The sequence below is a fragment of the Salmo salar genome, chromosome 21 (genome assembly GCF_965601325.2).
Source record: "Salmo salar chromosome 21, fSalSal1, whole genome shotgun sequence".
Classification (NCBI taxonomy): Eukaryota; Metazoa; Chordata; class Actinopteri; order Salmoniformes; family Salmonidae; genus Salmo; species Salmo salar.
This window is the reverse complement of record NC_138311.1, coordinates 37,737,642-37,761,796: the sequence shown is the minus strand read 5'-3', so window position 1 is coordinate 37,761,796 and position 24,155 is coordinate 37,737,642. Positions and strand designations below refer to the sequence as shown.

The 24,155-nt window shown below is 42.9% G+C and overlaps 1 protein-coding gene across 12 annotated transcripts in view; it reads right to left on the bottom strand.

Annotated features, from left to right (window-relative positions):
* Positions 1-24,155, bottom strand: part of LOC106582286 (uncharacterized) — a 181,524-nt gene that overhangs the window by 4,006 nt on the left and 153,363 nt on the right. For 6 of the 12 annotated variants that reach the window (XM_045704743.2, XM_082967159.1, XM_045704747.2 and 3 more), the window contains 9 exons: positions 19,358-19,419; positions 16,063-16,228; positions 15,424-15,480; positions 14,599-14,765; positions 14,202-14,348; positions 10,148-10,240; positions 5,860-5,952; positions 1,022-1,103; positions 104-216 (listed from right to left, as the gene is read on the bottom strand). In XM_045704743.2, the coding sequence (XP_045560699.2) occupies positions 104-216; positions 1,022-1,103; positions 5,860-5,952; positions 10,148-10,240; positions 14,202-14,348; positions 14,599-14,765; positions 15,424-15,480; positions 16,063-16,228; positions 19,358-19,419 (980 nt within the window). The remainder of the gene's footprint in view (positions 1-103; positions 217-1,021; positions 1,104-5,859; positions 5,953-10,147; positions 10,241-14,201; positions 14,349-14,598; positions 14,766-15,423; positions 15,481-16,062; positions 16,229-19,357; positions 19,420-24,155) is intronic. The other 6 variants (XM_082967156.1, XM_082967161.1, XM_082967158.1 and 3 more) reach the window with 5 other exon arrangements.

The following is a 24,155-nucleotide window of genomic DNA, read 5'->3' as shown; positions in this document are numbered from 1 at the left end:
CACTACTTTTGACCAGGGCACATGGGGCCCTTTAAAGGGAATATGCGGTCATTTGGGATGCAAGCAATCTTCGTTGTGGAGTTTACAGTATGATGGGACTTACCATAATGTGGCCTCCACCAGGGGTGTGGTGTGCATTATCCAGGGAACCCACCTTGGGCTGGGCCTTGTCTTTAAAGTCCAGCTTCACACTCTCTATGCGCACGTTACCTCCCCCTAGTGGAGTGGAGTGGAGGGAGAGGGTAGAGAGAGAGAGAGAGAGAGGAGAGGAAGTAGAAGAGACTTCAAGACAGGAATGTATTATCCTCCCATGAATTTGTTCCAATACATCATTATAATTTATTATCAATAATTAGTCAAACTGATTATATGACAGACTAGGCAGACCCTTATTCCTTATCAGGAGCCCCATTAGCTGTTGCCATGACTACAGTTAGTCTTCTTGGGGTCCATACCCTGCAGATATATCTGTAGTTTAATATGTAATGTAAAAGTTGCTTCGGAAATTGATCGTTACCTCTAGGATGCAGGGTGAGTGTCGCAGTGTGAATTTATTATTGGACAGAAGCTGATAATCAGTATGACCACGAGATGGCGCTGTAGGACTCTGACGCAGTAGTCAGTCACCACTATCTCAGAGCAGGGGGGATTTTTCCGTATCACACATTAGATCCTCTCACCGTGTGGAAGAATCCCAAATGGCACCTTCCCTATAGTGCACACATTTTGACTAGAGCCCATACCCATAGGTCTCTGGTCAAAAGTAGTGCATTATACAGGGAATAGGGTGGCATTTGGGACAAACCCTATGATGCTCTCTCACTCTTTCCTTTATCTACAGTAAGGTAAAGGTCTACTTCCTATGCAAGCCCACCATGGTCCTAGTGTGTTGTGGATACACTGTAAGCTCCCATATCTCCCGACACATATTTTTGTAGTGTAAAGAGACATAGCTGCAGCTGGAATCAGATTGCCAAGGCACCTCCCTACACACAGTCTACAGGTAGAGCGGGTAGGTTACCTGGCCGGTGGCGGATGTTGTCCAGCGATCCACACTTGGAGGTCACGTGACTCAGGTCAATCTTCTTGGTCTGAATCTGCACCTGTGGGTATGATCTGTGTTAGTTTGCCAAGTCTGGTCATTTCTACCCATTAACCCATTGTCCAACCAAGGAGGATCAAGAGGCTGAGAACCACCATCTCCTGTCTCTGACGTAAAGGACTGAACCAGGAGCCATTAGGCTATGGCTGGCCTGGATTAGAGGAGTATACTATGGATAGAGATGACACGTTTGGCTTGACCTCAAATTAAAAAGAAGAAAAACAGGGTTTTGAGAGTCATCACCTCAGAATCATGGTGTGTTGCTCTCCACAATCCTAGCAATATCTACTTCTAATATCAAGTACAACATCTGCTGTTATTATGCCTAACGACAACCCTCTGGTTCAGTTATGAAGGTCTGAAAAGACAATAAAATCACATATTCAGAATATTAGCCATAAAATGTTAGCCAATAAAAATCACACATTCAGAATGTTAGCCATATAATATTAGCCAATAAAAATACACATTCAGAATATTAGCCATAAAATATTAGCCAATAAAAATACACATTCAGAATATTAGCCAGGGAATATTAGCCAATAAATATACACATTCAGAATTAGCGAGAAAGAGAGAAAGACGGAAGGAATAAGTGTACAAACAACCAACAGGAATAACAACTGCAGAATGAGTGAGTGAATGAATTAGTGAGTGATTTATTATGAAAAATAAACCAACTATATCTTGATTATATAAGTATTCAACCCCCTGTCAATACATGTTAGAATCACCTTTGGCAGATGTGAGTCTTTCTGGGTCTCTAAGAGCTTTGCACACCTGGATTGCACAATACTTGCACATTATTCTTTAAAATAAATTCTTCAAGCTCTGTTAAGTTGTTTGTTGATCATTGTTAGACAGCCATTTTCAAGTCTTGCCATAGATTCACAAGCCAATTTAAGTCAAAACTGTAACTAGGCCACTCAGGAACATTCAATGTTGTCTTGGTAAGCAACTCCAGGGTACATGTGGCCTTGTGTTTTAGGTTATTGTCCTCGAGGAAAGGTGAATTTGTCTCCCAGTGTCTGGTGTAAAGCAGACTGAACCAGGTTTTCCTCTAAGACCTTGCCTGTGCTTAGCTCTATTCCGTGTTTTTTTATCTTAAAAACTCGATAGTCGTTGCTGATGACGAACATGCCCATAAATATGAAAAATATGAAGAGTGGTACTCAATGATGTGCTGGATTTGCCCAAACATAATGTTTTGTATTCAGGACATACAGTTAATTTCTTTTCCACATTCTTTGCAGTTTAATTTTAGTGCCTTGTTGCAAAAAGGATGCATGTTTAGGTACATTTTTATTCTGTACAGGCTTCCTTCTTTCACTCTGTCAATTAGGTTAGTATTGTGGAGTAACTACAATGTTGTTGATCCATCCTCAGTTTTCTCCTTTCACAGTCATTAATCTCTGTAACTGTTTTCTTTGCGAGGCATTGGAAAACCTCCCTGGTCTTTGTGGTTGAATCTGTGTTTGAAATTCACTGCTCGACTGAGGGTCCTTACAGATAATTGTATGCGTGGGGTACAGAGATGAGGCAGTCATTCAAAAATCATGTTAAACCTTATAATTGCACACAAAGTGAGTCCATGCAACTTATTATGTGAATAGTTAAGCACATGTTTACTCCTGAACTTATTTAGGATAGCCATAACAAAGGGGTTGAATGCTTATTGACTCAAGACATTTCAGCATCTCATTTTTAATTTTAGAAAAAAATATATAAAAATATAATTCCACTTTGACATTATGGGGTATTGTGTGTAGGCCAGAGACACAACATTTCAACTTAATCCATTTTAAATTCAGGCTGTAACACAACTAAATTGAAAAAGTCAAGGGGTGTGAATACTTTCTAAAGGCACTGTATATGCTTGTTGCAACAGTATCTGATAGAAACTATACCCTCCCTAACCATGCAGAATGCTAGTGAACATGTTGAGAAAGATGGAGCTGTGGTTTGTGTCAGTGACTAATATATCCATCAATCCATCTATCAATTAATTTTCACAAGTGGGGTTTGAGAGAGAGGGAGGTGAGAGAGATAGCCAATGGTCAAGTTCAACCCTTTCCCCTCCAAGAAACAGAAAGCACAACCATAAAAGAGATAGCCTGGTCCCAGATCTGTTTGTGCTCTTTTCAACTCCATTGCTTTTACTGTCAAGCCAAACAGTCTGGTATGACAATTCTATTAGGAGTTGGCAGAGAGAAGGGCACCCAGGCTATAGCAGAGGTGGTGTCAATTAGAGGTCGACCGATTAATCGGAATGGCCGATTAATTAGGGCCGATTTCAAGTTTTCATAACAATCGGAAATCGGTATTTTTGGACCTTATTTAACTAGGCAAGTCAGTTAAGAACACATTCTTATTTTCAATGATGGCCTAGGAACGGTGGGTTAACTGCCTTGTTCAGGGGCAGAACGACAGATTTTTACCTTGTCAGCTCGGGGATTCAATCTTGCAACCTTACGGTTAACTTGTCCAACGCACTAACCACCTGCTTTACATTGCACTCCACGAGGAGCCTGCCTGTTACGCGAATGCAGTAAGAAGCTAAGGTAAGTTGCTAGCTAGCATTAAACTTATCTTATAAAAAACAATCAATCAATCATAATCACTAGTTAACTACACATGGTTGATGATATTACTAGTTTATCTAGCCTGTCCTGCATCGCATATAATCGCTTAGGTACATGTTGCTCCAACCATAAACAACAATGCCTTTCTTAAAATCAATACACAAGTATATATTTTTAAACCTGCATATTTAGTTAATATTGCCTGCTAACATGAATTTCTTTTAACTAGGGAAAATGTGTCACTTCTCTTGCAAACAGAGTCAGGGTATATGCAGCAGCTTGGGCCGCCTGGCTCGTTGCGAACTGTGAAGACTATTTCTTCCTAACAAAGACAGACAACTTCGCCAAATGGGGGATGATTTAACAAAAGCGCATTTGCGAAAAAAGCACAATCGTTGCACGACTGTACCTAACCATAAACATCAATGCCTTTCTTAAAATCAATACACAGAAGTATATATTTTTAAACCTGCATATTTAGCAAAAAGAAATCCAGGTTAGCAGGCAATATTATCCAGGTGAAATTGTGTCATTTTGCGTTCATTGCACACAGAGTCAGGGTATATGCAAGAGTTTGGGCCGCCTGGCTCGTTGCGAACTAATTTGCCAGAATTTTACGTAATTATGACATAACATTGAAGGTTGTGCAATGTAACAGGAATATTTAGACTTAGGGATGCCACCCGTTAGATAAAATACGGAACGGTTCCGTATTTCACTGAAAATAAAACCTTTTTGTTTTTGAGATGATAGTTTCCGGATTCGACCATATTAATGACCAAAGGCTCGTATTTATGTGTGTTCTTATGTTATAATTAAGTCTATGATTTGATAGAGCAGTCTGACTGAGCAGTGGTAGGTAGCAGCAGGCTCGTAAGCATTCATTCAAACAGCACTTTCGTGCATTTTGCCAGCAGCTCTTCGCTGTGCTTCAAGCATTGCGCTGTTTATGACTTCAAGCCTATCAACTCCCAAGATTAGGCTGGTGTAACCGATGTGAAATGGCTAGCTAGTTAGCGGGTGCGCGCTAATAGCGTTTCAAACGTCACTCGCTCTGAGACTTGGAGTAGTTGTTCCCCTTGCTCTGCATGGGTAACGCTGCTTCGAGGGTGGCTGTTGTCGATGTGCTCCTGGTTCGAGCCCAGGTATCAGCGAGGAGAGGGATGGAAGCTATACTGTTACACTGGCAATACTAAAGTGCCTATAAGAACATCCAATAGTCAACTTAAATGTTAGCTTTCTTACATGGCACATATTGCACTTTTACTTTCTTCTCCAACACTTTGTTTTTGCATTATTTAAACCAAATTGAACATGTTTCATTATTTATTTGAGGCTAAATTGATTTTATTGATGTATTATATTAAGTTAAAATAAATGTTAATTCAGTATTGTTGTAATTGTCATTATTACAAATTAAAAAATACAAAAACCGGCGGATTAATCGGTATCGGCTTTTTTTGGTCTGCCAATAATCGGTATCGGCGTTGAAAAATCATAATCAGTCGACCTCTAGTGTCAATGCCAAGTGGAACCAAGTGAGAAGGTGAACACAGGTCGCATCTCAAATGGCACCCTATTCCCTATGGGCCTTGGTAAAAAGTAGTGCACTAAATAGGGAATAGGGTGTAATTTGAGACGTTGTACAATACATAGCCTTGGACTGGGATAGGAACCATGCAGTCCCCAGTCCTGCATCTCCCTGGAACTCTGACTGGTGACTGAGTGAGTGAGTGAGTGAGTGAGTGAGTGAGTGAGTGAGTGAGTGAGTGAGTGAGTGAGTGAGTGAGTGAGTGAGTGAGTGAGTGAGTGAGTGAGTGAGTGAGTGAGTGAGTGAGTGAGTGAGTGAGTGAGTGAGTGAGTGAGTGAGTGAGTGAGTGAGTGAGTGAGTGAGAGAGAGAGAGAGAGAAACAGAGATGAGGTGTGTGTATGTGTGAGAGAGAGAGAGTGAGTGAGAGAAAGGGAGAGAGATGAGGTGTGAGTGTGTGTGTGAGAGAGTGAGAGAAAGACAGAGAAAAGAAGGACGAGGAAGAGGAGGAGGTAGAATGTGTGTGAGAGAAAGGGGTACCATACCAAAAAGAAAGAGAGGAGTGTGTGTGAGAGAGAGAGAGAGAGAGAGAGAGAGAGAGAGGGATGGAGGAGAGACGTCAAGTGTATTAGGAATAAAAAACTCACATTTCCCCCTCCCGCAGCATACTGTCTTTTGTCCAGGGAGCCACACCTAGACTGAACATGGCTAAAGTCCAGTTTAACACTGGGAATAAGCACCTGTAGGAGTCGGAGATAGTTTATATAACATTTATATCATGTTTCTATTTATTGAAGTGAAGGTGAGCGGCGGGAGAGGGATTGGGTTTGTGACACAGAGCTTCATCCAGATGACTCAACAAACAGCTTCCCTAACCTCTAACCTCTGACCTCTCAACACATCAGGGCATAACATTAGTACCAGAGTTTGGTTTTGAATTCAATTTCAATTCAGTCAATCGTCAAAGAAAATGTCAGTTTAATTTCTCCTCCAATGGGTTTTGAGAAGGACAAGAGGAGAGAGGATGTGTTGAGTATGCAATTGAGATGACACTGTGACCTTCGTGCCGTGTGTCTACAAAGGAGCAAGCTAGTCGTGATCCTCAAGAGTTAGGATAAACATACATATAAACTCAGCAAAAAAAGAAACGTCCCTTTTTCAGGACCCTGTCTTTCAAAGATAATTCGTAAAAATCCAAACTTCACAGATCTTCATTGTAAAGGGTTTAAACACTGTTTCCCATGCTTGTTCAATGAACCATAAACAATTAATGAACATGCACCTGTGGAACGGTCGTTAAGACACAAACAGCTTACAGACGGTAGGCAATTAAGGTCACAGTTATGAAAACTTAGGACATTAAAGAGGCCTTTCTACTGACTCTGAAAAACACCAAAAGAAAGATGCCCAGGGTCCCTGCTTATCGGCGTGAACGTGCCTTAGGCAAGCTGCAAGGAGGCATGAGGACTGCAGATGTGGCCAGGGAAATAAATTGCAATGTCCGTACTGTGAGACGCCTAAGACAACGCTACAGGGAGACAGGATGGACAGCTGATCGTACTCACAGTGGCAGAACATGTGTAACAACACCTGCACAGGATCGGTTCAGCCGAACATCACACCTGCGGGACAGGTACATGATGGCAACAACAACTGCCAGAGTTACACCAGGAACACACAATCCCTCCATCAGTGCTCAGACTGTCCGCAATAGGCTGAGAGAGGATAGACTGAGGGCTTGTAGGCCTGTTGTAAGGCAGGTCCTCACCAGATATCACCGGAAACAACGTCGCCTATGGGCACATCCCACCGTCGCTGGACCAGACAGGCGTGGCAAAAAATACTATTTTTTACCTTTATTTAACTAGGCAAGTCAGTTAAGAACAAATTCTTATTTTCAATGACGGCCTAGGCACAGTGGGTTAACTGTCTTGTTCAGGAGCAGAACGACAGATTTTTACCTTGTCAGCTCAGGGATTTGATCTTGCAACCTTCTGGTTACTAGTCCAACGCTCTAACCACTAGGCTACCTGCCACGTCTTCACTGATGAGTCACAGTTTTGTCTGACCAGGGGTGATGGTCGGATTCGCGTTTATCGTTGAATGGAATGAGCGTTACACCGAAGCCTGTACTCTGGAGCGGGATCGATTTGGAGGTGGAGGGTCCGTCATGGTCTGGGGCGGTGTGTCACAGCATCATCGGACTGAGCTTGTTGTCATTGCAGGCAATCTCAACGCTGTGCATTACAGGAAGACATCCTCCTCCCTCATGTGGTACCCTTCCTGCAGGCTCATCCTGACATGACCCTCCAGCATGACAATGCCACCAGCCATAATGCTCATTCTGTGCGTGATTTCCTGCAAGACAGAAATGTCAGTGTTCTGCCATGGCCAGCAAAGAGCCCGGATCTCAATCCCGTTAAGCACGTCTGGGACGTGTTGGATCAGAGGGTGAGGGCTATGGCCATTCCCTCCAGAAATGTCAGGGAACTTGCAGGTGCCTTGGTGGAAGAGTGGGGTAACAATCTCACAGCAAGAACTGGCAAATCTGGTGCAGTCCATGAGGAGGAGATGCACTGCAGTACTTAATGCAGCTGGGGGCCACACCAGATACTGACTGTTACTTTTGATTTTGACCCCCCTTTGTTCAGGGACACATTATTCCATTTATGTTAGTCACATGTCTGTGGAACTTGTTCAGTTTATGTCTCAGTTGTTGAATCTTATTATGTTAATACAAATATTTACACATGTTAAGTTTGCTGAAAATAAACGCAGTTGACAGTGATAGGACATTTCTTTTTTTGCTAAGTTTACAATGACTAGAACAGGGAAAGCCCCTCAGAGCACAGCAATTGACTTGAATGGGGATGGATCTAGTGAATCTAATGTAACATCCCCTGACATGCTGTATGTACTGCATGCCTGTCAACGGGGAGATAGAGTGCTGAATCTGCCAGGACTACTCAGGCAGTCTTTTCCAGAGACTATCTTCTGTGCATCCCAAATGGCACCCTATTCCCTATATAGTACACTACTTTTGACCAGAGCCCTATGTGTCCTGGTCAAAAGTAGTGTACTATGTAGGGGAATAGGGTGTCATTTGGCATGCAGCCATAGACTGTGAATATGGGATGCAAACTAGAATGGCTAAGGGACAGGATTTCTTTCTAAAACAGTCACGGTGATTGGGCCAGGGCCTGCTGTAGCTGTAAGGAGACAAAGTAAGTTCGATTGAGAAACAAACATAAAATAGCAGGATTGGTCGCGCTGCAAGGTATAAAACATGTTAATACATTTATAACGCTAGACATGCAGAGAGTGGGGAAGAAAATCTAAAGGAAAGTCACAGGCCAGCTGATAGCACAAAGAGAAAGATAACCTGTGAGCAGTGGATTAAAGAGGTTTTAAGCGGTGAGAAAGAAAGAAAGAAAGAAAGAAAGAAAGAAAGAAAGAAAGAAAGAAAGAAAGAAAGAAAGAAAGAAAGAAAGAAAGAAAGAAAGAAAGAAAGAAAGAAAGAAAGAAAGAAAGAAAGAAAGAAAGAAAGAAAGAAAGAAAAAACAGAGCAAGAAGAGAGATAGGCAGAGGTCATCTGGTTGGAGGTCACTGCTGGAGCTTCACAGAAAAACAACACGTAGAAAACATTCTTCTTCCCACTGCATTTCTCTCACAACAACACAGACATTTTGATAAATCCCTCATGTTGTACTTCTCTATACACCATGTACAGTATGCTTATAACACACACACTTATACATATATGCATATTCTCTATAAGCCTACACCATTTTAAGGCCACTACTGTGAAGAATAGTTGTTTTAATGCATCTCTATAGAACATGTTTGAAACTTCCATGTTGTGTTCCATGTCATAACAGGTACAGAGAGGTACAAATGATTGTTTGAGTATGTGAACTCTGAATGGAAGATACATACAGTAGATGCACATGTGTTGTTGATAAACTGCATCAACACCATCATTGTTTTGTTGCATGTGAATATATATACTTCCATCAATAGAGTGGGTATATATTACAACTGAATGACGAACAAGAAGAGGAGACTTCAGCTTCGATCATCAGGCTGTTCAGATAAGATACTGAACTATACAGGAAGTGCTCAGGAAAGGGAGTCTGTGATTTAAGTGTTTTTGGTTTTGTGCACATATCAATGGAACTGTACTCCCATTACAGTAGCTAGCTAGATGTGGTTCTGGGTTCCGAGATGAATGGAACTGAGTCTACAGTTCGCTCTTCAAGGGAGAGACAAGGAGATATCTTCACTTATAGGCTAATTGGAGAGTTCTGTAAACATACCAAGGTGGGAGTTGGTACATCTCAGAGCTAGCTGCATTGTAATGGAAAGAGGGGGAGCAGATTGTGCATGTTGGCAGACAGGCTGAAGTAGGACTGGGGACTGGGGTTGCAGAGAAGGATAGGGGCAGGGGTGGAAGCAGGGTTTGAATAATACAATATGATATCATATTTAAATGTTCTTGATATTTCAATTCTTATGGGGGGGACCCTGATTTATTATGGGGGTGCCAAGTCCCCCCTCACCCCCCTGTAATTGGAACCCTGGCTGAGGGTAAGAGTGGCCCCTGTACGGACATGTGCTTGAGGGGGTCACAGTCCACTCATCTCCCAATAGAGGGAGAGGTCTAGTACACACTGAGGCCGTACAACTGACACATTTTTGCTGAGTTTGTCTGCACAACAATGTTTGCACAACAGTTGGTGTTAGGGGTGCAAAATTCTGGTAACTTTTCCCCAAATTCCAGGGAAAAACAGGGCATTTTGGGAAAGTTATCAGAATGTTGAAACCCTGCCTAGTGGTGTCTCCATAAGTACATCAGTTGTTCAACATGAGTGTGTAGCCTACTAGGCCAGAGACAGAAGGGAGAGAGGGAACAGAACGGTAGGTAGAGGTACATACATGGCCTCCACGAGGAGAATGCTTCATGTTATCCTTGGATCCGCATTTTGACTGTACGTGACTGAAGTCCAGCTTCTTGTTTAAAATCTGAATCTAGAGGAAATACAGAGATATAATGTGGCTATTTACATGAGGATGAGGATGGATGCTAGACTTATGTGTTATGGAAGGGACGTATAGGCACAGCATTAACAGGACAGGCAGATAGCTATGTATGAAGGCAGGACAACTGTTGAGGATGATCAGAGGAGCGCTGGATGAAGATTCAGTCGAAGGCTACATGTCTTAATCGTGATGATACAGTATGTCAGTAGATAAAGAACACAGCAGGTAGGTGGAGTTCATGACCCTTTCTACCATTACATATAGGGCTGGTAGAATAGGTCATCAGACAGTGACCTTTGATAAATCAGAAAACAGAGTACTGTGAAATGAACTCCGGGTCAAAGGGGGACTTCATTTCCTGGCAAGATTTGACATGTCCCACTGGGCACAAACGTCAATTCAACGTCTATTCCACGTTGGTTTAACATAATTTAATTGAAATGACGTAGAAACAACATTGATTCACCCAGCGTGTGCCCAGTGGGGGGTTTGTGTTTGTCTCTTGTGTTTGACTGTGTGTGTGTGTGTGTGTTTGAGTGTGTCTGTGAATAAGAGCGATCTTAGTAGATGAAGGTACTGTATACCAGTTGGTGTTTGGCTGGCATGGGGGCCCACGTCACACTGTGTGCAGCAGACAGATATAAGGAGAGAGAGACCAGGCGAAGGAGCAATCTCCAGATCCACGACGGGCTGCGTTTGGGCTCTGTTGTGTTGACCGTTTGGCCCCTGTCTCTGTGTTGCTGATAGAAAAGCAGACACATTATTGTTCTAGCTAGATAGGGAGTCACTGTACTGTAGATGGGTTACTGTATAGGTTTTGCTACTGCTACTGGGCTAGTTGGAAGTACTGTCATGGGTTCTGCTATGCTTCAGGGCTGGGATACTGTAGGTCTGACTGGTCTGTGTCCCAAATAGCAACCTATTTCCTATATAAGCTCTGGTCAAAAGTAGTGCACTATGTAGGGTATAGGGTACCACTTGGGATGCATTCTTGGTCTGCTACTGGGCTGGTTGGAAGTACTCTATAGGTTCTGCTATGCTACCGGACTGGGATACTACTGTAGGTCTGTTACTGCTACTGGCTGGTTGGAAGTACTGCATAGGTTTTGCGATGCTACAGGGCTGTGTATATGTATCACGGCCTACTGAAGGCCCTAGAGCAGCCTATAGGAGTAAATCCAAAATGGCACTCTATACCCTCTATAGTACACTACGTTTGACCAGTCTCCACAGGGCTCTGTTCAAAAGTAGTGCACTATATAGGGAATAAGGTGCCATTTGGGATGCTGTCCTAGACAGCAGCTCTGAGTCAAGTCTATGCTGGTCATTAGAACCAAAGGTATATCAAAGGTATCTTTCAGTTGAATGAAGAAATAGCTTTATATACAGTATATCTTTCCCCAAAACAGACTGCATAAAGATGGAAGGCTGCAGGATACACAACCCTGAGAAAGGCTTATAAACTGTAGCTTAGTACTAAAGATGAAGAGACATGATATGAGAAATTCAGAAGAGTAGCAATGGCCACTCAAAGACAACAGACTCCCACACACAAGGTGACACATTTGAGATGTAGGACACATCAGCAGACAGGAGCAAGCAAGTGTTGGCGTTTAAAGGGTTTCAAGGCTCCTTTCAAATGCTGAAGGTAGCCCAGCTTGTAATAACAACAAGATGTTCAGCTTGCAACAATGTAAAAACATGAGGTGGTATCAGGTGAATTAAAAGATAACCAAAAAGTTATGTTGTCTGGTAAAGTATATACAGACCTCCTGTTACCTGGACAAGAATCCAAGTCAAACAAGTTTATATACAAAATATTATTTTTAACAAAAACAGTAGCCAACACCAGCGCAGGCAACAAAACAAGGGTTTATCCTTATCCATCCTAGCCAGAAATGCCTCTTAACTCAAATATTTTTAGACAGTGAACGCTTAAAAAGAAATAGCCTACCACAATTCATAACATTAAGAATAAGAAATTACACTAAGATTGAAAATCTCCCCATTCTCCCTCTATTCCAGTAACTGTCTGGTCGTCTTCAAAATTATTCATCAGCTTCTCCGACAATTGAACCACTTACGGACACATATAGAGCCATTTCTAAGTGGCTGTCTAGGGTTATGCTACTGAGACTGCTAAAAGATTCATCATACCTTCCAAAAGCTTTGGAGTCGTCGAGCCAAAAGAGCCAGAAAACAAACACCATCGCCTCAAAGGGGTGATTCATATTTAACAAAGTCTGTTAGAATCAGTCTGTTAGAATCAGGCACTGTCTGCATTCCAAATGGCAGACAGTGCCTACTTTATAGAGCACTACTTTTGACCAGGGCCCATAGGCTCTTGTCAAAAGTAGTGCACTATATAGGCAATAGGGTGTCATTTGAGATGAAAATATTGAGAGGCTGGGAGAATTACAGCCTGGCAGCTGAGGCAACCCCATGCCCAGACAGTCACCCCTGGTTACGGGTTTATGTTGTCACTTCCTGTCACTGAGTACAGGGTTATGTTGTCACTTTCTGTTGGAACCCATGTCAGAGACACTTTCAGCCAGCCAGTCACCCGGGGGTTTAGTCTAGCTTGCCACGGTAATTATATAATCATGTAACTGACGGTTATGGATGAAGACAGTCATGAAAATAAAATAACCGTCATAACTGTAAAAAATAAATAAATGTAACTTTACCCAAAAGCAGCAAAGTAAAAGTATGTTTGGTTTACATCTGACAGCCGATATAAGGCGAGAGGAGGCAAAGAAGCCAGGACGGCTGTGCATTCAAAATGATGTCACGTGAGGTTGAGTCCATTTCTGCGGTAACATGGACGCTCCTTGTTTTTAAGTGACGTAAGCCTATAGGCAACTGCACAAGAATAATGTTGGATTCTCTCAGACATTTCAAAAGGGGAAAATAACATTACTTAGGGCTCTTGAGTGGCGCAGCGGTCTAAGGCACTGCATCTCAGTACTAGAGGCATCACTACAGACACCCTGGTTCAAATCCAGGTATCACAACAGGCCATGATTGGCAGTCCCATAGGGCGGCACACAATTGGCCCAGTGTTGTTCGGCGTAGGCCGTCATTGTAAATAATAATTTGTTCTTAACTGACTTGCCTAATTAAATAAAAAGTTAATTATGGGAGGGTCCTCTTCAGACAGTCAACTCTCCTAACAAATCACAAGTTTGTGTAGACGGGGCTTAAAACGCGGGCAAGAATTGTGCTCATATTTAGCTAAGGCAATAGTAGATACAGCAGTGACGTGCTTCCCGTTTTCGACTCGTCCTCTCTGTCCCAACTGATGCCAGAACTTGTACAGATGTTTTAGCTGGAGCATTGATACATCCAGGAAGCAAACCGTCTGTCTAGAGACGCTACCTTGTTTCAGCATGGTGCTGTAGCAAATGAGCCTTTGGTTGCCTAGGCAACGCATCCCATCTGGGAGGCTAGACAGGTAGAGGTGTTCCAGACTATTCTTTAGCATCGATGGTGAGCTACAGCGGGACCGGACAGAGAAAACACCCCCAAGCACTCATCCTTTTTCTGTCTCAGCCATTTGAAAAGCTCAGCTGCTACATCTAAATGAGCCATTTTTCTCATTGCCCTCCTTTTAAAACCATGACCCAGCAAACAGAGACCAGACAGACAGACTGAGGGAGAACGAAGCTACAGTAACAAGGGAGCGACAGGCTATGAACATGAAGAGGAACACGAAAGACAGAGAGAGGGACAGAGGAGGGAGGAACAGGGTCTGAAAGGCTGGGAAGAAGCCCTGGAAAAGGAACTAGCAGATACAGCATCAGTCAAATACAATACAAGTCTAAGGTAGAAAGGGAGGTAGAAACAGAGCATAAGGAGGAAAAACGAAGGGAGGTTAAATAAGGAGAAGGAAGAAAAGAGAGAGGGGGGGAGGGTGGATACATCAGGTAACCAAAGAAGGGGCACTAACCTGTCCCCCCTTGGGCTGGTACTTGATGTTGTCTGTGGAGCCGATCTTGGACTTGATGTTCTTGAGGTCGGGCAGAGGCTGGTTAAGGATGCGGAGCTGTTTGGGAGTGGTGGCAGGTGACTTGGGAGGGGTGCGGAGCAGAGCCACCTTGAATTAATGAATGAATTAATTGGGACCTGAATTGCCAAATGATAAATTGCTTCCATGATAAACTATGGTCTCATTAGGAAAATAGATGTCTCAGTATGATCTCCTGAATAAATAAAGGCTTAATAATTCAAATAAAATACAAATCCATTTAAAACACTTATAGAGTACTTGCCTCAAACGAGCACAGTACAACACCATTGCTTCCTTCCCAGGTTACCTAGGTTGCCATTTCAGAGGTAGACCATACCTTCTTCTCCTGCAGCAGGCTTCGAGAACGGGGTGTGCCAGGGGTGAGAGGGGTCCCAGGTGTGCGGCAGGAGTAGCTGTAGCTGGGAGGAGTCCCAGGGGAGATGGCTGTGGACCCTGGGGTGCGGGTTGTGGTGCACAGTGAACGGGAACGCATCGACTGTGTGCCTGGGTGTGGGGAGGTTACATAAAGGTTACAGAGGTCATATAGAGAGGTTACTCAAAGGTCAATCAGGTTGGGCGTCTCTCAGCATTACTCTATCCTGGTCCCAGATTTATTTGTGCGGTTTTGTGTTGTCTATGATCAATATGAGTTTGAAAGACAGCACAAACAGATCTGGGACCAGGCTTACATTACTACACCAAACTATCGAAGTTGGTCAGATGAAGAGTGGATCAAAACAAGCACAAATGTGATAAAACAATGTAGTTAATAGAATGAAAGAGGTTAATGAAGCCCAAACTATAGGCTTACTACCATTGGGCACAGACGTCAATTCAATGTCCTGTCCACTTTGGGTCAATGTAATTTCATTTAAATGACGTGGAAACAACATTGATTCAATCAGTGTGTGCCCAGTGGTTAACTACCAAGGATGAGACATTCCAACTAGTCATCTCTTACTAAGGATGTGATATTGAACACACAGAGATGAACTGGATGAGACTGGGTGAGACCATGTGAGACAAGATGAGAATAGCTGAGACACTGCAGGACTAGCTGAGACACTGCAGGACTAGGTGAAACCAGTTGGGATGAAGAGGGACCGAGTTAGACATGGATGAGACTGGATGGAATTGGATGAGATTGAGAGTTCCTCTATACCTGTCCAACTAGGGGCGCGTCCTGTCCTATGCTCCGCCCTGACCTCTGTACTGAATGCTAGAGGAGAGGATGAGCGGTAGAGGATTAAACAGAGAGAGAGATAGAGACAGAGAGACAGGGCGAGAGACACAGATAGGGCGAGAGACAGAGAGAGAGATAGGGCGAGAGAGAGTGAGAGGGCGAGAGAGAGCAAAAAGAGAGAGAGAGATTGGGAGCGAGAGAGATAGAGAGAGAGATAGGGCGAGAGAGAGAGGGCGAGAGAGAAAACGAGAGAGAGAGGGCAAGAGAGAGAGAGAGATAGGGCGAGAGAGAGAGGGCGAGAGAGAGAGAGAGGGCGAGAGAGAGAGAGAGGGCGAGAGAGAGAGAGCAAGAGAGAGAGAGAGAGAGAGGGCGAGAGAGAGAGAGAGAGCGAGAGAGTGTCAGAGAGAGGGAGAGAGAGAGAGGCAGATGGGGCATGAGAGAGATAAATAGGGTGAGGGCGAGAGAAAGGTCAAGAGCAAAATCAAGAGGGAAAAAAAAGTGAGAGCCAGATCAAAAGAGAAAGGGAGAGGTAGAAAGAGAAAGAGAGAGGCAGAAAGAGAGATACCAGTGTATCAGGGTGAGGGGATGGTGGAGGAGGGCTCAGGAGAAGTGACTTACACGTGGGTCTACGGGGTGCGGTAGAGCCGGAGCTGGTGATAGAGGTGGAGCTCTCCTCCTGGTCATGTGGTTGGTGGTGGGTACGCCGGCTCAGGATCGAGGCAGGCCGCGGGACAGAGGCAGGCCGGGGCAGGGACGACCTCTTTGGGCTCTGCGAACCGCCATCCTGTCAGACACACACACACACACACACACACACACACACACATATACACACACACATGCAGGCAGGCACGCATGCAATGCACACACACACATTTAGCTTAGTACAGTAGTTACAGAAGTTAGCAGAGTGTCTAGCTTCATATATTCTTCTTTATACCCTGCCTTGCGAAAATATTAATTGTTGTGTTACAGCCTGAATTGAAAAATGGATTAAACCAATTTTTTATTTACAAACAATACCCAATAATGACAAAGTGAAAACATGTTTTTAGATACTTCTGAGTCAATACTTTGTAGAAGCACCTTTGGTGGTAATTACAGCTTTGAGTGGTCTTGGGTATGTCTGTATCAGCTTAGTACATCTGGATTTGGGGATTTTTTTCCCCATTCTTCCTTGCAGATTTTCTCAAGCTCTGTTAAGTTAAATGGGGAGTGGCGGTGAACAGCAATCTTCAAGTCTTTCCAAAGATTTTCAAGTCTGGGCTTTGGCAGGGCCACTCAAATACTTTCACATTCTTGTTCTGAAGCCATTCCAGCATTGCTTTGGTTGTATATTTGGGGTCACTGTCCTGTTGGAACATAAATCTTCACCCCTAGGGATGGTGTTAGACGGGTGATGAGCTATGCCTGGTTTTCCCCAGACATAACACTTTGCATCTCAGCCAAGGAACTCTGTAGTTCTGTCAGTGGTCATTGGGTTCTTGGTCAACTCCCTGACCAAGGTCCTTCTTGCCCAGTTTGGTCAGACGGCCAGCTCGAGTCTGGGTAGTAATGTATGTTTTCAATTTCACAATGATGAAGAGCACTGTGCTCTTGGAAATGTTGAATACTCTTTAACAGTGGTCACCAACCTTCTCTGAGTCAAGATCACTTTCTAAGTAAAAATGTAAGTCAAGATCTACAGCTCAGATTTTAAGCTGAGTGAGTTTAATAAATTGCTTTTTTTTTACTGGACTGATTGCCTGCATCTGATGTTAAGTCTGAGGGGAGGGAGGGAGCAGCTGTGAGGCCTTCTCACCATCCCTCTGCTGAGAAAAGGGTATATAGTCTTCCAGCTGATGGCAAAACTCAAGTCACACTGTATTATTTCTGCCTCATGCACCAATTCTTTTTGTTACTCCTATGACCAGAGAAAGTGATATATTCCTCAATATTAAAGAAAGACACAAGCCGCTAATAATAATAATGCAAGCTTATCGGAACATTTTGCTATGCTCATCCATTGCAGCTGGTTGTAGCGCGAGTTGAATTAGGGAGAACACACATTTTATTGCTTAGTAACAATTTAAACATGAACTTCCTCATCAAAAACAGCAGCTCTATGCTGTATTCATTGAGTCTCTCTCTAGTCATGGTTTCAAATGTTTTGTAATCTCACAGTATCAACTTTGCTGTGCATTCAAAGCTTCTTTTTACAGTCTATGGCTGGAGGAAACTGTGCAGACACGGTGATCTGAGCTATCTGATTGGCCAACTGTAGCCCTACAGGTGCACTTGATTTGCTCTGTGGGCCTGTCGGGTAGGTGAAGTTCTACCATCAAACACATAAAATGGTTCAAAATGGGAACGCTTTGCCTTCCTGGCACCAGGGCTGCTGAATCAAGTGCACCTACCGCCAACAACGCGAAAATAAATAAATAAATAGGAACACAACGTTAGGTTTTTCACATCAATGTCTGTTTCGACTAGGAATGCCTTGGAGATGGGCCAGTCTATCGCGATCGACCGGTTGGTGACCACTGCTCCATAAAAAAATGATTCCCTTCCCCTGATATATGTATGCCTCATCCCAATTATATCTTTGAGATCTATGGACAGTTCCTTGGACTTCATGGTATAGTTTCTGCTCTGACATGCACTGTCAACTTTGGGACCTTACATAGACAGGTGTGTTTCTTTCTAAATCATGTCCAAACATTTAAATTAGCCACAGGTGGACTCCAATCAAGTTGTAGCGACATCTCAAGGATGTGTCATAGCAAAGGGGTCTGAATCCTTATGTAAATTAGATATCTGTATTTCATTTTCAAAACATTTGCTACAATTTCTAAAAACATGTTTTCACTTTGTCATTATGGGGTATTGTGTGTAGATGAGTGAGACAAAATAATTTATTTAAACCATTTTGAATTCAGGCTTTAAGACAACAAAATTTGAATAAGTCAAGGGGTATGAATACTATCTGAAGGCACTGTATATTGTTTATTGTTATATATTATTGTATTCATTTACATATGTGAGATCAGTTGATCAGTTCAGGGCCATATGCTAACCTTACCGCGTATATTAGTCTGTGTAGTGTGGTAGAGTCACGAGGCCCAGCTGAGGAGGGGCGGGGCCTATCAAGCTCCACCTCCCCCAGCAAGTTCTTTTTAGTGTGGGAGGAGCAGGACGAGTTAGGGCGGGGGGGCAGGAGGGCGACCACTCGCATTTTACAGGTGGGGATCTTTGTTAATGGTGGTGACTGAGTTACAGACAGACAGATGGGGAGAGATGGGTGAGAGAGGGGGGATATGTGTGTGAGAGATGGGTGAGAAACATAGGCTGCAAACCACAGAAGTCATCAGAGGACAAAAAACAATGAAAGTGGAACCAAAAGATGACATGTTGTTGAAAACCAACCAGATTTACCCATACACTCCCCTACATATTTATTTGGACAGTGAAGCTAAACCTTTTAATATGGCTCTATACTCCAGCATTTTGGATTTCAGATCAAATGTTTTCAATGAGGCGACAGTACAGAATGTCACCTTTTATTTGAGGACATTTTCATACATCTCGGTTTTACCGTTTAGAAATGAATGCACTTTATGTATCTAGTCCCCCCATTTGAAGGTTTCATAAGTATTTGGACAAATTCACTGATAGTGTATAACATTTAGTCAAAAGTTTAGTATTGGTCCCATATTCCTTGCACGCAATGACTACATCAAGCTTGTGACTCTACAAACTTGTTGGATGCATTTGTAGTTTGTTTTGGTTGTGTTTCGGATTATGTTGTGCCCAATAGATATTAACGGTAAATAATGTATTGTGTCATTTTGAAGGTTGAGTCAAACAGGGAGACAGCCTATTACATGTACTCGATGGAACATGACATTATTGTGATGCAGTGTGTGGTACTTACTGAGGCTCTGTCCCGAGACTGTCTAGCAACACTGAGGGGCCGACGACCTTCTGGTACACCCACTGAAGAGAGGAGGTGAGAGAAGAGGAGAGAGGATGCAAAAGAGAGAAGAGGAGAGATGGAGACAGAGAGAAGTAGGAGGGAGAGAAAGCAAATGAGATAGAGAAGTGGTAAGGACAGAGGAGGAGAGAGAGCAAGAGCGAAGGAGAGAGGAGAGTGAGAGAGAAAGAGAAATACAGAGACGGTCTACAGTTAGACATGTGACTTAAAAGTTAGGTTTTCATTTTAATAACCAAATCTCAATTTATAAAAACTTACCCCAAACAGCAAATCACTTCCTCATCCTCGTTCTGTAGTATTGCAGCCCTGAAAAACTTGAACAAAGGCTCCAAAAACACCCAAATATGTAATTTTTTAATCCACAACGCTCTCAGTATAGTGATGCAGGTCTTTAGATGTTGTACACATGAAATTGGGTCATTCCGAGCTTTATCTGCAATGTTATATTCAATTTTGTTGCGACTCGAGCGTTCATTCTACAGGTAAATGCCAAAATAAAGGAAACACTGGAGTAAATAAGGGATACAAAGTATATTGAAAGCATGGGGTGCTTCCACACAGGAAGTTCCAGACACATGTAGAATCTACACCAAGACGCATTGAAGCTATTCTGGCAACTCGTGGTGGCCCAACGCACTATTAAGACACTTTACGTTGGTGTTTCCTTTATTTTGGCAGTTACCTGTAGCAGCAGGCTACACGGAGAATGGAGCAGCTGGATATGGGAAACGTCTGGAGTCACTCAAAATAAAATAAAACATTTCGGATAATTAAGTGTAAGCCACCAGAAAAGACAGAACAAATATTAGAGCAAATATTATGGTTAAACTCAAATATACTAATTGGTTAAAAATATATATATATATTTTTTGTAATTTTTTTTTAAATGGTATTATCTTCATAAATTATATTATAAATAGGACTGGTGGAGTTATGTCACACATGCAGCTAACAAAAATATATGTAAATGTATGCTCTATTCAAAATTATAACCAATTAATTTCAGCATTACCCCAAAAATGGAAGAAGCAAGTGGAAGGGGGAGAAGTTAAGGGACTTGTCTGATGGCCATGCATTAAAGACCAAAATTGGTTAAAGAAAATTGTGCTAGATAAAAAAATATACCAGTTTAATTTAAGGACCAAAAATTGACAGCTGTGCCATACAGCTAAATATTTGGGAAGAGATTTTTGATGTACTCATTCCATGGCACATGGTTTATGAACTGATACACAAAACGACGCTGGAGTCAAAATTCAGTTTTTCAATTTAAATTATTTATATACACTGCTCAAAAAAATAAAGGGAACACTTAAACAACACAATGTAACTCCAAGTCAATCACACTTCTGTGAAATCAAACTGTCCACTTAGGAAGCAACAATGATTGACAACAAATTTCACATGCTGTTGTGCAAATGGAATAGACAACAGGTGGAAATTATAGGCAATTAGCAAGACACCCCCAATAAAGGAGTGGTTCTGCAGGTGGGGACCACAGACCACTTCTCAGTTCCTATGCTTCCTGGCTGATGTTTTGGTCACTTTTGAATGCTGGCGGTGCTTTCACTCTAGTGGTAGCATGAGACGGAGTCTACAACCCACACAAGTGGCTCAGGTAGTGCAGCTCATCCAGGATGGCACATCAATGCGAGCTGTGGCAAGAAGCTTTGCTGTGTCTGTCAGCGTAGTGTCCAGTGCATGGAGGCGCTACCAGGAGACAGGCCAGTACATCAGGAGACGTGGAGGAGGCCGTAGGAGGGCAACAACCCAGCAGCAGGACCGCTACCTCCGCCTTTGTGCAAGGAGGAGCAGGAGGAGCACTGCCAGAGCCCTGCAAAATGACCTCCAGCAGGCCACAAATGTGCATGTGTCTGCTCAAACGGTCAGAAACAGACTCCATGAGGGTGGTATGAGGGCCTGACGTCCACAGGTGGGGGTTGTGCTTACAGCTCAACACCATGCAGGACGTTTGGCATTTGCCAGAGAACACCAAGATTGGCAAATTCGCCACTGGCGCCCTGTGCTCTTCACAGATGAATGCAGGTTCACACTGAGCACGTGACAGACGTGACAGAGTCTGGAGACGCCGTGGAGAATGTTCTGCTGCCTGCAACATCCTCCAGCATGACCGGTTTGGCGGTGTGTCAGTCATGGTGTGGGGTGGCATTTCTTTGGGGGGCCGCACAGCCCTCCATGTGCTCGCCAGAGGTAGCCTGACTGCTATTAGGTACCGAGATGAGATCCTCAGACCCCTTGTGAGACCATATGCTGGTGCGGTTGGCCCTGGGTTCCTCCTAATGCAAGACAATGCTAGACCTCATGTGGCTGGAGTGTGTCAGCAGTTCCTGCAAGAGGAAGGCATTGATGCTATGGACTGGCCCGCCCGTTCCCCAGACCTGAATCCAGTTGAGCACATCTGGGACATCATGTCTCGCTCCATCCACCAACGCCACGTTGCACCACAGACTGTCCAGGAGTTGGCGGATGCTTTAGTCCAGGTCTGGGAGGAGATCCCTCAGGAGACCATCTGCCACCTCATCAGGAGCATGCCCAGCTATTGTAGGGAGGTCATACAGGCACGTGGAGGCCCCACACACTACTGAGCCTCATTTTGACTTGTTTTAAGGACATTACATCAAAGTTGGATCAGCCTGTAGTGTGGTTTTTCACTTTAATTTTGAGTGTGACTACAAATCCAGACCTCCATGGGTTGATAAATTGGATTTCCATTCATTATTAACCTAACGTTTTCTGTAGGTCAGGAGGAATTTTGGACCATTCCTCTTTCTGTTCAGCAATATTCTTGGGATGTCTGGTGTGAATCACTCTCTTGAGGTCATGCCATAGCATCTCAATCGGGTTGAGGTCAGGACTGTGATTGGGCCACTCCAGAAGGCTATTTTCTTATGTTGAAGCCATTTTGTTGTTGATTTACTTCTCTGTTTTGGGTCGTTGTCCTGTTGCATCACCCAACTTCTGTTGAGCTTCAATTCGCAGACAGATAGCCTTACATTCTCCTGCAAAATGTCTTGATAAACTAGGGAATTCATTTTTCCGTCGATGATAGCAAGCTGTCCAGGCCCGGAGGCAGCAAAGCAGCCCCGAACCATGATGCTCCCTCCACCATACTTTACAGTTGGGATGAGGTTTTGATGTTGGTGTGCTGTGCCTTTTTTTCTCCACACATAGTGCTGTGTGTTCCTTCCTAACAACTCAACTTTAGTTTAATCTGTCCACAGAATATTTAGCCAGTAGCGCTGTGGAACGCTGCAATGTTTTTTTTGGAGAGCAATGGCTTCTTCCGTGGTGTCCTCCCATGACCACCAATCTTGTTCAGTGTTTTACGTATCGTAGACTCGTCAGCAGATATGATAGCATGTTCCAGAGATTTCTGTAAGTCTTTAGGTGACACTCTAGGATTCTTCTTAACCTCATTGAGCATTCTGCGCTGTGCTCTTGCAGTCATCTTTGCAGTACGGCCACTCCTAGGGAGAGTAGCAACAGTGCTGAACTTTCTCTATTTATAGACAATTTGTGTTACTGTGGACTGATGAACATCAAGTCTTTTAAAGATACTTTTGTAACCCTTTCCAGCTTTATGCGAGTCAAATAATACTTAATCTTAGGTTTTCTGAGATCTCTTTTGTTTGAGGCATAGTTCACACCAGGCAATGCTTCTTGTGAATAGCATACTCAAATTTTGTGAGTGTTTTTTATAGGGCAGGCAGCTCTAACCAACATCTCCAATCTACTCATTGATTGGACTCCAGGTTAACTGACTCCTGAATCCAATTAGCTTTTGGAGAAGTCATTAGCCTTGGGGTTCACATACTTTTTCAAACCTACACTGTGAATGTTTAACTGATGTATTAAATAAAGACAAGAAAAATACAATAATTTGTGTGTTATTAGTTTAAGGACAATGTGTTTGCCTATTGTTGTGAATTAGATGAAGATCAGATCAAATTGTATCACCAATTTATTCAGAAATCCAGGTAATTCCAAAGGGTTCACATACTTTTTCTTGCCACTGTATATATGGGGGATACAACCATCCTAAGAGACAGCATCATTAGAACCCTTGTTATGGTTCTGCCCATATGTAGCTTGTTTTTGGTCACAGGTTCAGGAGTGGCTGAAGAATTACCACATTTACCTGGAGCTAAATCTGCAATTAGCACTGCTGGGTGATTTGAAAAGTCATAGTCAATCTATCAATAATTTAATAATACTCTTAGCAAAACATTTCATCTTTAATTTACATTCTGTAGAAACTATGAGAATAGAAATGTTCAGGACTTTTGTGAAACATCACAACACAGTTGAAAAATATATGGCTAATAGAAACTGGATGTTGTTCAGAAATAGATGGGAGGGGTTGAGGGGAGCTGAAAGGTGGGACTAAAAATAACAAAAATATATTTTTTAAACAAGATAACTAAGGTAAAATATACTCTGTCCATAAAATGTATATAGTATGTTTAAGCTGGAAGTAGAAGCCTAAGTATTGTTGTCCAATTATGTTTAAGGGAAAATAATATATTAAAAAAATATATAGCAAAAAATATATGGATGATTGGAAATGATGCAGACCATTACATTGGTAGAAGCCAGAATCTATCTACAATATTAAAGCTGATCGACCCACTTAAAAATAAAATAAAACATGGCGGATAAAGTTCGAAATGACACAATTTCATGTGTAAAACGTCTAAAGACCTGCATCACTATACTG